Source organism: Gallinula chloropus (genome assembly GCF_964237585.1).
Source record: "Gallinula chloropus genome assembly, chromosome: 2".
NCBI lineage: Eukaryota > Metazoa > Chordata > Aves > Gruiformes > Rallidae > Gallinula > Gallinula chloropus.
The window spans coordinates 34,887,046-34,901,616 of record NC_140086.1 but is presented as its reverse complement, the minus strand read 5'-3'; the positions used below and the strand labels follow the sequence as shown (position 1 = coordinate 34,901,616).

General features: G+C 40.0%; 1 protein-coding gene across 1 annotated transcript in view; it reads right to left on the bottom strand.

The window, feature by feature from the left end:
- Positions 1-950: 950 nt before the first annotated feature.
- Positions 951-14,571, bottom strand: part of STAU2 (staufen double-stranded RNA binding protein 2) — a 172,904-nt gene continuing 159,283 nt past the window's right edge. The window contains exons 14-15 of the mRNA XM_084260187.1: positions 2,922-3,010; positions 951-2,063 (exon numbers count right to left, since the gene is read on the bottom strand). Coding sequence (XP_084116313.1) covers positions 1,970-2,063; positions 2,922-3,010 — 183 coding nt within the window. The 3' untranslated portion in view covers positions 951-1,969. The remainder of the gene's footprint in view (positions 2,064-2,921; positions 3,011-14,571) is intronic.

Genomic DNA, 14,571 nt, shown 5'->3' with positions numbered 1-14,571 from the left:
CTGCCACTCTCCTCACCACATCCTTCCCAGAAAGCTCAGCCTCTTGTCCTTAGGGCAGAATTGTCAAGGAATGGGCTTACCTCTTTGTGTTGTTTTTGCTTTCCATGGAAGGGGACAGCAATACCATTTGTATTCTACACACTGGCAACTACTGATAAAGCACTGACTGAACCTGTTTCTGAGTTCTCTGAGCTGGCTGCTGAGGTGAAAGAGCAGTAGAATTGCTGCTCCTGTTGCCAGTTAGGCAGGTAACATATCCCTGAGCAGGATGGTGTGCAAAAGCTAGGTATTTTTATATGCCGCTGTCAGAATAACTTGAGCCTGCCAGGTGCCAAATGCCCCTGGAATTCTCCCAGTTCTGTGGGAACTGAAAGACTGAGCTTGTTCCTGACTCTTTTATGGAGTCAGACCCCAGAAAATGGCGAACTTTTAGAACAAAGACTCCTCATCTGCTGAGGGGAGAGTGAATCATACTCACAAGAAACACGAAGTAGAAAAAAAGACTCTGAAGTTTAGTGACCATTGCTTCTGTAACAGCATGATGCATGCTACCCTGAAAGCCTGTCCCAGAGGTGAATCAATGTCACCGTACCTGGCACCATTTCCTTACACTGCCATTTGCCTGCTTTCCTGCGTGAGTCACTTGGCTTGTGATCCCTGGCTTACACGCTTCTAAAACCTTGTACAATGTTGTTGTGACTGTCATGCACTTGGCAGAAGCTTTTCATGTTCATTGCATTAGGTTTAAATAAAATAAAATATCTGTATTTTGGATAAATAAATTGCTTAAATGCCAAGATGACTGGTCTGACACAGTAAGTCTGTAGAAAGCGGTTGAACCCTGGCTTTGGCTGGGTAGCCAGTTATTTCCTAGTTTGTGATTTTCTTTTTTTCCCCACTTCATTCTCTTAGTTGTCTACCCATGAATGATAAAGAAAGAGACAACACTGTCACTGTACACATGAACTGATGTGGTTTTACTGCATTTGGACACATGCTTACAAGAAATATGGCAGTACAGAGCATCCAAAGGTCTTATCTGTGCTGCCACTTCTTTCACAAAAGCACGATCTTTACATCAATAGTTTTCCATCCCCAGCTTGATAATGTTGCAGTCCTACCTTTAGCTCTTGGTCCGAATGCAGAGATTAAAAACACTCAGTTGATGCAAACGGCGGGTTGATACAACACACAGAATGGGGTGTAGATGTGCTTCACACAACAGAGAGCAGAATTGAAGGGGAAAATGTTGCTTGGAGGCAAGACGCCTCTTTAATTGATTATGGCAAGGAAAATCAAATACCGTATCTGCTTCTTTTCCTGGAGCATATCAAGACTGATCATAACTAACATCTGTTCATGTTAAGCAAATACTTGACATGATTTAAACTTCTGTTTGCAAACAACTCTGTGTAGTGCATCTTAAAGTCATACATATTCATAGAGAATGAAGAATGCATCATGTCTGCATAAAAAGATAAGCTGTATGACTATATATGAAGACAACAACTACAATTCTCACAGCACTGTCATTGGTTAATTTTAAAATATTCAAGCATTATTTAAAAAACAGTAAGCTGAACTTAAAGCTACACTACAAAAACTGAACCAATGCTGACTTGTTTTCCTCAATATTAATCAATTTTAAAGTTGTCTTTTTTTTTTTTTTTTCTAACATGTTTGTTAATTAGTTGTTATTTTAACCTCCAGTAACATGATCAGACTTCTTCTGCCTCTGGGCAATTGAGTTATGCTCTGATCTCAAGTTCTAAGGGAAATGTTCAATTTTATTTTTTTCCACAGTTGAATAAACAATACCATGTATACTATCTCTTGTGTTAGAATAGCGTTGTCTTCACATAAGACTCAAATAATGGTATTAGTCATTCATTTCCTTGTACACATACACCCTATTGCGTGTTGACAGGTTTATAAGGATGCAGTGGCAGCCGTGGGTGCTGGGAAGCTCCTAGACGACAGCCTTTGAATCCTTGCAGTCCTGAGCAATGGTGCCTGAGTTAGTCTGTTTATTGTCTGCTTTCTCTCCCAGATGCTTGGCTTGTCTGAAAGATTAATACATTAACAAGAGTGGTAAGGTCCAGGGTTGCACATCTTTAAGACATGTTTATTAGCAGATGGCACATGAGATTCAAAGGTCACTGTGGAAGGTAACATTTTAAAGTGAAACAACAATATTTATGTTCAAATACTATGCTGATGAGATCATATGGAAAAATGTTTCTGATTAAATTAGTTTATAAATAGCCATGATATATCTATTAAAAATTCTGAATGCCACTTTTAGTCTTCTTTCTCTTATTCTATTACTTCCTAATTTATTCAATAACACAAGACTACCTTCTTACGTAAACAGACTAGCAGCTGGGAAAAAAATTATCTGTACTGGATGGGCAATTCCACTTTGTTAAATAACTGAAAATCCAGTGTGAAACCTGGTTCTATTGTCTACTACTTAAAGCTAATATTCCACCTAAGAGTTCTTTAAGACCTGAAAGAAATTTCAGCTTCCTTTTAAATTCTCTGGGGTAAAATTCCTCTTGTGGACATAAAGACTTACTGGCAGATAGCTATCCTTATTTACAGGCAATATCGTGCTACAACACATTCAACAAAAATCATATTACGCTACTTACACAGAATCCGTACAATGAAAAGAAAATCCCTTTCTTTAGGCTTTCCATAGGAAGACCGATTGTCTCATAGCTCATTAGTAAATATTAAAAATTAGGAATGCTAAACCTGAAATCTTGTTTATCCTCTCAAATTGTCAAAAACTGTACGTAAATTCCAGAGGTAATATTTTTGCAGAGGTTTTAAAGGGCAGCTAAGCTCTTAATTAACATTTCTTATCTACCATGCCACACAGGCATTAAAATGCAGGGGATTTAAATGGTACTTACTTTTCATGTGATCCGTTTTCAACTTTCAGAGCCCCTTCCACTGGATCCAGTCCTTGTTCTGAAAACTGTTTCAAGGCACTTAACGCTGCCTAAAGAAAAAATGAGTTGTCAAAAACCCCACTGACACAACTGTATTAACACCAAGCGGAGTTGTGTACTTTGGTATTTTGCATTTAACTAATTTCCTGCATGTTGAAGCCATTTAGGCTACAAAGAAAACAGAGAGGGCACACAGCAGTGCCTTGTTTGGCAGCTGCACTGGTTACATCTTCTTCTTCTTCTTGGTTATAGGAGTGACTTCCATTTGTGTTAATGCAAACTTCACCACCTACACAGCAAACAAGATGTACTTTTAGGATTCTTGTCTCTCTGGCCTGTAAAATCTCTCCAGGTTCCCCATGTGCTTTCCTAGACTCAGGCTTCCTGGAGCTCCAATGGACCAACTTGTTTTTGTAGATGACTGCAGAAGGTGTGAGCAATGGGAAGAGAGTCAGCACAACACTACTGGTACTCCAAGGCTGGATCTTGAACAACTCCATAGACTGATGTCTTATACATTAAGTGAACCAATATGGGATGATTTTGAAGCATGAGCAAAAGAAGAAAGATCAATTTGCAGTTGACATTTTTCCACACAAGAGCATCCTCTGCTGACCAGCTTCTCTTTCATCTTCATGAGTCTTGCTTTAGGACTCAAAATTGTTCTTCTCTCACCCCTAATTGCTTTGGTAAAAGATAAATGATTTTTTGTAATTAATTTAGCAAAGGTTAATTATGAAACTCTCAGACACAATGTGGCTGACTTAGTAAACACACCCAGCACAACAAAACAGCTGAGGTCAGTTCTGTCTTGAAGGTGAAATGAAAACTGGATTTTTTTCCCTTCAATCACTCCAGCCTAAGATGCATTCAGCACTAACCACAAGGGGGGGAAAAAGGTAACTTTGTTCACGGATGTTGTCACCTGAAGTAGTATCTCAAACACTGGAACTGACTGCAGGCCCTGCATCACTGTTCTTCATGGTGAGGCAACAACCGCTGTTTAGAAAATTGAAAGTTGCTGTCTTCTTAATGATTGGGACAGAAAGCATCCACATCTCTACCTTCATTTCCCATTCCTCTTGGAGAGCAGGGACTCTGTTCGGAACAGGAGCTGACATTGTAATGAAGTACTAGATTTGTTTTTGTACTAATTCTTTGCCTGGATTCTTTCACCAGCTCCTTCCTTTGAAAGGTATGTTTATCCAACTTAAATATTATTAGACAATGTCTATTTTGGTGAGATGAATACCAGCACAAGAATTGTCAGGTTTCCCTGCAGTAAAAGACCATGTATCCCAGGTTTCCTTACAGTTATGACCCGCTGCTAAAGCTTCAGAAGGCAGTACAAGGTATTCCCACCCATAATGCATGAAGGTGGAATCTTTGCACTCTGTGATTTTTTATGGGTTTTTTTCCCTAGCAATCAAATAAATAGCTAAACATGTCTTGGTAAACCTCAGATTATGACTGTTACTTACCCACCTACTCTACCTTTACCATGTCTTCTGAGCCCTCTGTAATCTGACAACTAGCCAGCTCTCTACTTGCTCCTTCCCATCCACTGAGATAATTTCACCCTTCATCTTAAAACCCCTGCTGCCTACATCCTTCTTTTTATCCCTTTTCCATGTTATGGCAAAGGGCTGAGCCTCAGCTTCACCTCAGCAACCAGTTTTCCCATTACAGGATCCTTCACTTTTATCACTCATTCCTTTCCCTAGTGACTTGATTCCCCCTTTCTTTCTTTCTTCTGCTTTTCTTGACATTTTGATAGATTTGCATTTTTTACAAGACAACTCTTTCTCTACCACCTCATAGTGTCCCTTCAAGTTATAGGCATGCAGTCTCAACTCCTATAAGCTCGAATGACCATTGGCCTTTCCATTCTGGGTCTTGTCTGCACAGCAAAATCACTATTCAACTTAAGTAATTTCTCCCAGTGGCAACAAGGGTTTTTATCTACTCTCCTCCCTCTCAACTATGTGCTTGTTCCAGTAATCTGACACCTTCTGCCATCCCAGTTTCTCTCTTCTCCTCCTCTCCCTGGGGTCCTTTTCATCACAATGCAGGCACTACTCATCATGTGAGGAAGGGGAACCATTTGGGCTCTTGTGCTTCCTTGCACAGGACTGTTTCTGTATTGTACTTTAGTCGGTCATGTGTAAGCAACTATGAGAACCGAACAATTCAATGGGTAGGGACTGGCAAAGAAGAATCTCCTGTCTTCTCACATCCATTTTTCCTGATGCACACTAGCAAAACAATCAGGATCTCCTTTCTTCTTATGTATGGTAGTCCAAAAACCATTATCAGGTAGCACTGAAAGCAGAGAAGGAAGCTGAGACATCTGCTCCTCCTACACAATTTAACTGCTACCTCATCTGTTTTTGAACCCACCTTGTTTACTTTATTATATCCAGTCTTAGTTTCCGGGACTGATGTGTGAATTGTAAACTCATTGTTGAAGAACTGCTTGTTCAGATTATTTGTTTGTACAGTGGCTTGGATGAAAAGGCCCTGATCATAGTTAGCAAGAAGCAGTGCCAAGTAATGTTTCATTCAAGATTAGATCACAGGTTCATCATATGATATCCAGAACACTCTGATCTTGATTGGTGGTCACTGAAATCCCCAAATCATCAAGAGATTAAATAGACCAACCCAAACTTCCTAATTCCTTTCTAGAATTGCTCATATGAATACATCTGCTACTTACTACTGTTTTACTCATAGTACTGGCTAACGCAAGGCATACCATGTACATTACAGAGCAGCTTTCAGGCTTGTTTTACAGAAAAACTGCTTTGGAACTTCCTGGAGGAACATTATCCACTATTTCAACAGGAACAGATCATGAGAACATCTTTTCTAACAACAAGGGAAGAAGTGCTACAATATAAAATAATGAACTCTTTGCCTGTAATCATGGACCATTACTATATGGGTGCCAAGGAAGTAAATATGGAACAATTAGAGGAAACCTATCAAATGAAGTTATAATTTAAGGTGTTTAATGACAAGCATAATAAATACCAAGACAACATCCAAATCCTAATCCTTGCAACATGGATCCTAATCCTTGTAACATGGTGCAGTCTCATTTCTCCATCTGACTCTTCTTCAAGCCATGCCCTTCCCAAAATGAAATGTGATATGATAGATAAATCTTAGATCTAACATACTTCTAAAACCAAATATTAGAGGAGGGAAGTGGCAAGAGAACAGTTGTGTACCTGTATCCTTGATCTTCCAAGTAGCGGTGTCAGGGTGTTTGTGTGAGTGCTGGTGAAGAGCCAGCCCTTTACACTGTTCCTCTATGCGAGCCTTCTCACCTTTGCTGCTCCGGAAGCTGACGATCTCTTCAAAAACTCATGCTTCTCATTACCAAGTCCACCCTCCCCACATTTTCTGCCCCAGTCCCGCATCTTTTCCAAGCCACTCCAGTGCCCCTGCCTTTCTGCTCCTTACAATCTACCCCAGAGCTCTGACTTCTTTTACAGCAATCACCTCTACTTCTTCACAAATGTCCTGCTACCTAGGCCCCTACTTTTTCCTGCTCCTAAATGCTCTCCTGCCCAGGACCTCAACTGCTCCCACCTCCCAGAGCTAAACCTTTTTTCCCCAAGTCCTCTCAATCTCCTGCACCTCAGTCCTTCTTTATCTTCCAGTTTCCAAACATATTCCAGGTTTATATAAGGTCTGATTTCTTTTGCGTGGAACTATGTCTCTCTTTCTGTAAGATGCCTGTGGGAAAAGCCTAACTACTTACATCCTGACTTTTGCAACAACATTTGAATTTTGGGAAAGTTTCTTTCTTTTTTAAAATATCCATTCAGGGTATGTGACTGAAGGACACAGTAGATGAATGGTAAAGAGAGCCTTGCAGTGTCTTGAAAACTCCCCCTTTTTTTTCTCCCATAACCTGCTTACATTTGGAAGGATCCACAAAGATGAGAGAAGCTGGTAAGTAAAAAAGGCTTTGGATCTCAATAGATGTCCTTAATGTCATTTTCCCTGTCATGCCCCTAGACAGACATAAAGATGTTGGATTCAGGAAGGAAGCTGGTAGCTGAGAGGCTGTGACCTGAATAGTCAGCAGACTGACACAGAACCCAAGTAATCTGCACCAAAGAAGAGTTACAAGCAGGCACCAGGCTAATTTAATCCATGATTCAATTCTATTAATCCCAATAGATTTACACCATTTGGCTTAAATATAACTTGTGAATGGCAGATAACTTAGGTTAAATAAAAAGGAAAGAAAAGAATGGAACATTTGACAGTGAATCTGGTGAACAATTTCCTCTTTTAAAGGCTCAACACTTCCTTCCATTGATATTTTTCTTACAATAGAGCATCTGCACAGATATAGAGAAATTTTTCTCTCCCCCAGAAGATTTTACAACTGTTTTGTGAGTGAAGCCCCATAGGTTACAGAACAGATGTCTTTACACATTTCTTGTATCACTTGTTTTCTGTGTAGCTACAACAGTGCCAAAAATACGATGCCAACAGGATGCACCGCACTGTTAACTGTTTGTCTTGGCTGCCATTTCCATTATTAGTATGTGTGTGTATCAGGATGAGGATGGATGTTTCCAGTCATTTTTTAGCTTTCCTCAAGTCAATTGGCAATTAATAAATAGCATTGAAACTTGTGAATATTCTTCCTGTTTCTCACTCTGGGGATTAAACGTCTTATAATGACAATCTAGTAACATTAGATCATTCTTTTAGCAGGAACAGCAGACAGGCACTACACTAGCCCATGTGCATTTAAGAACCACATCCTCATGATAAAATGTTCACATTTGCTTTAGCACAGCATGTGGTTTGTGTTTTCCCTCTTAAATCTATATTGCATTTTAGATTATCCCATGAAACTGAAAATTGTAAGATTGTTCTCTGTGGCCCTTCCAGTTGACTTTACCAAGGAGGTCTGAGACAAACCTAATAAACTCACTGGTTGATACTCTTAGTTTACTGGTGATATGTCTCCTAATGTCAGTATTCTAAGTACGTAAAAAAGCCATATTCATCTTGGCCTTAATCCATGTTTTCTAAAGACAGAAAATTATGGGCAGAAATAGTTATGCTGCAAAACTGAATTAAGTCAGGGTCCAGAGTAGGTCATGAAAGAGAAGATATTGCTGTCTTTATTAGATATGTCATAGTTCAAAGCTGAGTTTGCAGCGTGGAGTGACTCACTGTGGTCATACCACCTGTAGCCACATGCCATATACATGAATAACCTCAGGCAGTACCCAAGTTTAGGCTTGATAAAATTTTTGTGTGCCAGGCAAAAATGATAGACAGATCTAATTCTAGTCCTTGATTTCACAAGCCAGAGCACAACAGCAGAGTTAACACATGAACAAACTGGTAGCAAGTGTATTTATAAACAATCAGTGTTCATTTGTTTTCCAAGGCAATAGAAAAATTGTCCCCTAAAGAAGGGAGGTTCTTCCTCACTCCCTGGAAGTTGAGGAGTCAAAAGTCAATATCATCTGTGGTATAACATTGCAGCAAAGCTGTTTGTAGCAGGAATGAGATGTTCTTCATGACTTTTTAATATGTGGATGCCCTAGTTCTGGCCAGGCCAGAGTTAACCTGGAGAGGCCAGTTAACCTCCCCAAGCATCCAGCACAGGTGAGCTGAGTTAGCTTGGGCTGTTTTTCACACCACCTGACATCACTTCCCCATAAAGGGTCTGGTTGGGGAGAAAAACTCCTGGTGTCTCCAGGATGGTCTGAGTGTGGCTGGGCCATTGGTTTGGTCCTCATGTTGGTGCAGTAATGGGTGTAAGTGAAATTTGCCACAGGATGTTATTATTCCCCTTTCATGGTGATTTTGTCAGTAAACTGTCCTTATCCCAACCCATAGAGGCTCTGTCTCTTTCTCCTCCAGGAGTGAGTGAATGGCATGTGGTGCTTAGTCACTGGTTGGGGCTGAACCACCACAGTGGATTTAAATTTCACATTTAAATCCTATTGAAAGAACCTCAACAATATTGCAGCTGCAGAGGTGAGTTTGAAGTACCCCAAAGCTAAGGAACTATTTAAATTAGTATGTATCTAAAATAATTGTTATTGGTGATTGTTTCTGCTTTCTCTTGGGGAGATTTTTGACTGTGCTTCCACTTGGCTTTAGCTTGTCTACACCCAAAATTGCATGAAAGGGGAGGATATATTTGCTTGTGTAGACCTGCATATATACACACAAAGTAGCTAAAATTTGACTCCTTACCATAGCCACTTAATTCTCTTTGATTCACCAGGTTGGCCACATACAAGCTAAATAAAGGCTAGGTGATGGGTATTGCAAACAAATCCCTTTCTCCCACTGCTTCTGCTGTAAATTAATTTCCTACATCGCAAGCAATAACTTCTGCTAATTTTTGCCACTTTCCTCGCGATGTGCCATTCTCCCCAGCTGATTAAATTTCATGTGAACCAGTGTTAACATCTGTTTAAAAATTAAATTCAGAAAAGCTTTTCACACTGTACAATGTAAACCGTAATTAAATGACTTTAAGCCCTTTCCTCACATAGTTTATGATATGCATGAAAAACACGGGGTTATAATCTGATTAATTTATGTGGTTTACAGGGAAATAACATTTTCCAAACCGATTAATCTCTGCACAAAGGCAGTCACCTGATAGGCACTACATGTACAGCTACTGATTGCACCTGTCAAGAGAAGGAGCTTGGAGGACAGGAGTCCAGTATCTTCAAACAAAGAAGGATGATTCATAGATGTAGCTTAGAACAAGTGCCACGTGGTAGTTAATGCTACCCCCAGGCAACTCATGCAGCCAGCAGTTAAATGACACACAATCCACGTACATCCTGACCTTGCCAGCTTTCTGAGGGAAATCCTAAAGTAAGGATTAACTGTTCTTGAACAATTTTTCCAATACATTAAGCAGAACTTCTATCAACAATAGTGTTCATGTCATCTTCTTCTATCTAGTTTTATTGGACACTTAATGGATGAGGGAAAGGCTGTGGATGTAGTCTACTTGGACTTCAGTAAAGACTTTGACACCATTTCTCACAGCATTCTGATTGAAAAACTGGTTGCCACTGGCCTGGACAGGTGGACCTTCTGCTGGGTTAAAAACTGGCATGATGGACGGGCCCAAAGGGTGGTGGTAAATGGAACAAAATCCAGCTGGAGGCCGGTCACAAGTGGTGTTCCCCAGGGCTCAGTTCTCTGTCCACTTTTGTTCAACATCTTTATCAATGACCTTGATGAAGGGATTGAATGCTCCCTCAGTAAGTTTGCAGACGACACTAAACTGGAGGAAGTGTTGATCTGCTTGAGGGTAGGGAGGCTCTTTAAAGAGACCTGAACAGACTGGACTAATGGGCTGAGACCAATGGGATGAGCTTTAACAACTCCAAGTGTAGAGTGCTGCATATGAGACATAACAACCCCATGCAGCGCTACAGGCTTGGGGCAGACTGGCTGGAGAGCTGTCAGGCAGAGAAGGACCTGGAGGTGTTGGTTGACCGCAGACTGAATATGAGTCAGCAGTGTGGCCAGGTGGCCAGGAAGCCAAATGGCATCCTGGCTTGTATCAGAAATAGTGTGACCAACAGGTCTAAGGAAGTGACTGTGCCCCTGTACTCAGCATTGGTGAGGCCACACCTCGAGTACTGTGTCCAGGTCTGGCTCCTCACCATAAGGACATTGAGGCCCTCGAGCGAGTGCAGAGAAGGGTAACCAGGCTGGTGAAGGGGCTAGTGGGCAAATCATATGAGGAGTGGCTAAGGGAGCTGGGGATGTTTAGCCTGGAGAAGAGGAGGCTGAGGGGAGACCTTATCAGCGCCTACAATTACCTGAAAGGAGGTTGTAGCCAAGGGACAGAAGATAGGAGATAGGACAAGGGGAAATGGCACAAAGCTGCACCAGGGCAGGTTCAGATTAGATGTTAGGAAAAAGATTTTCACTGAAAAAGTTGTCAGGACCTGGAACAGGCTGCCCAGGCAGGTGGTTGAGTCACCATCCCTGGATGTGTTTCAAAAAAGGGTAGATCAGGTACTTAGGGATATGATTTAGCATAGGAAGGGCAGAGTTGGACTCGATCTTAAAGGTCTTTTCCAACCTAGTGATTCTGTGATTCAGTGATTCTGTGACACATGTACTTTCTCCTCCATGCATCTCAATATTCCAAGAAGTGGAGTGTAAGACTCTATTCAACATGGAATTTTATTTCTGTAATTTTTAATCTTTAACAATCTACTTAAGTAGACTACTTCAGTTAACAGCAGAGTTGGTTAAGTATGGCTTATTTTAGCCTGTGAACCACCACACTAGAAATCTGTCCACCATTCTTGGGACTATGCAGTATTTTCAGACATAATGAATGGCAAAGCGTTATCTCAAAGCCCAGGAAAAAGCTGCGTGATCATCTGAGGCAAAAGAGTTCTATTGCTTTACTGGTGATTCAAGAGTTTCTAGCTACAAAGAGAGGAAACCATTCTGAAAAGTACCCAATTTTTAAAATAATTAAAAGGTATGTTTTCATATAAAGAGTATATGATAAATGATACTGAATAGCAAACTTAACATTAATGTAAGATTAACCCAGTGTGGAAAGGCTAGTCTGGTTGCCAAGTTTAGGTTGCATTCTTACTTGTGTGTGGGACTAAGACAGGACAGGATTGCTGAAAGATCTGTATGGGACTCAGAGAAGAAATATTCTTAAACCTGTATCCTTTTAGATTGCTCCCTCTTCACATATTCCCAATGGGGGAAACAACATTCTGAAGTGCTAACAAAATGCTAGCTTTTGTCTCTGTGGCAATATATGCTGGAAATCAGTAAGTCAGCACTTTTCAGGTTCAAGACCAGTATCTACTGGGGTGTGTCTACATCCTCTAACAGTAAAGTGAGGTGTGAAAGTTTGGCCCCAGTATCAACAGTTAAAATAAGTCCTAATCAAGCCTCTTTTGTCAGATAATTTCACTACCTTTTCAGTGTATAATCTTTAGTTTTTACTGATTTTGTTCTAGAAACTTGGAAGTTCTTTTAAAGTAAATTTATTTCTTAAATTGAACTTTCATATTTTTGTTGTTACAATTGAAAGAACAAAGACAAAGAATCATGCACCATCACGGCTTACTTATCATCATGGAGAAAAATATTTAATAATTAAATTCCCAAGCATTTATATGAAATATATATGACAGAATTCCACCAGGCAACAATTAATCTTCAAATTAATCTAATTTCTAATTTTGCATGCTCATACTTAACACTAACTTTCAGAATGAGGTAGACATCTAAGTAAAATTGGTGCTTTCAATACTTAGAGACTTCCAAAATGAGAGCATTTAGATGGTCAATAATTGTATGGGTATGTAGATGTGTAAAACATGCAGTTGAGACAAAACTCAAGCATGGTTGAGAAGCTACAGACAAAAATTATAGGCGATTTTAAGAAACATGGCTTTAAACCTAAAACTGAAAACAGCAGAATGTATATCCTCAGGCAAAATCCTGCACCAGCAGGGAAGAAAGGCCATGAATCACTGTCTCTTTCATCACTGATGGCTGGAAAATATCCTTGTCAGCTGTGTTCTCAGAACAATTTCGTTCGTTTAATTAATTATTTATTTACAGACATTTCACCACATCGCTGCCATGGATTTCCAAATCCACTGTCATTAACCCTATCTGTATTGTAGGAGATTTTGACCTCTTGGTTGTAAATGAATGGATTGAGGTTCTCAACTGTGTAAAGAGTTCATTGTAACTTCTAAAATATGCTGCAGTGGACCATCCTCTTAAGCTTATGTAACCTTCATAGTTCCATCCTGTTTGTAACATCACTGCCACCACCTTCACTGCAGAGCTAGCAGTACACAAACAAGGCAATCGCCATGTCATTCCCTACTAGGGAGTGGGCCCTGACCCATTATGAATAGTTAGATTTAGCCAGAACTGATTCAACAACATGAATGAGTTCTAAACTGAGTTGTATTTAAACAGCATATAAGTATTTCTTCTGTTATTTAAGTGGTTTTCTTAGGCAAATGGTCATACAGAGTGGCCAAAAGAATTGGTCCTAATTGGTTGGTATGAATTCTTAAAGATCCACACCAAAACCGAACAAATTTCAAACTATCAAGTATTACTCTAAGTTTGGTTCAACATGGTCACTCTTCCATGTACAGTGAACCTGTAAAACACAGTGACTCGTGTTTAAATGCTTGTCACTTCTACTTGCAAATATCCTTTTCTTCATAAAACAAAACGGCACTAAGGACCAGAGGTAGTTTTATTATTCCTGTTTTTAAAGAAAAGGAAACAGAAGCGAAGAGAGAGTGCATGAGCACCCTCACAGGCTCAAGGTCAGGCAATAAAAGTAAGAATCAGTTTTACTAGTTTACATGCATTGCATCATAGCTCAGGACAGACAGAGGGAGGTTCTGAAAAACCAAAAGCCCACAACGCAGTCTTCATGGCAGCTGCAATTTTAATTCAAATGCCTCATTCCTCTCTCTATCACCAGCAAGCTATAATCATCCCGTTAATGTTAAGCGCTTGCCATGATGTAGTAGAAAAAAGGACTCCTTTTAAGACACAAGGGGAGGCGAGACCCTGTAACAAATTTGGTTTTGCTCAAATATTCTAGTGCTTTTTTTCCCCCACGGCCTTACAAATTTTTGTTTGTTTGTTTGTTTAAAGTGGGACATGCTTATATTTCTAAAGACTGTCCAGTTCACTTCAGACAGGGGACCAATTTCCAAAATATCAGACTCCTTGTTTTTTCCAATTTTAAAATGAAAGAAATTTTGCTCTCTCAGACCAAACCCGTTACCTTAGATTTTAAGTGCCTGTCAGCCTAAACATGACTAGAAACTTTGGTTTGAAGACAAAAGCAATAGATTACACTAAATGCAAAGGACTGCCCATTGGGTCCTTCAAGCAACACATTATAGCTGGAACAATGGGTGAGTTTAGATGGGGCTGTAGATTCCTGCATTACATCTGTCATGAAGCCCATGTACTTGTGCCTTTGCTTCTGTGTAAACTCTACTCCTGTGGCCCACATATAGGCATTGGGAGGAGGATACCTCCACCCTCAGAGCACTAACGACCAATCCCCCTCTTCATTCTCCAAGCCTCAGTCTACAAGCATGCATGCATGTCCAAAAAAGTACCAAATTCACATTGACAGCTAAAAGCATTATATTTAACATATATGGCATGTAATTAGAAATTTGAGTGATATTCCAAAAGGCAAGATTTTTTTATTCTGATCTCAGGGTATTTTTATACTGCATTGACTGGTATTTTTCTCCTAATTGAAGTTGATTTAAGTGAGATCAGAATCAAGCCCAAGAACTACAGGCTGAACTTCTCATCTGAAGCAGTTTGTAGCCTAATTTTGTCCTTGCTAACTGCTGATGGCTTGTCCTCATCCCATTTTAACCTACAGCCATCAGCTCCTTTAATGGAAGTGTCTATAAAGATCTTCTCTAAAATATGCTTTTCCAGCACACTTAATGTCTTTTAATGTCTTTCCAATTAAATCCAGATGTGAAAAGCTTAAGGAACAGTTCTCAGGACTGAAAAAGATGACATAAATCTT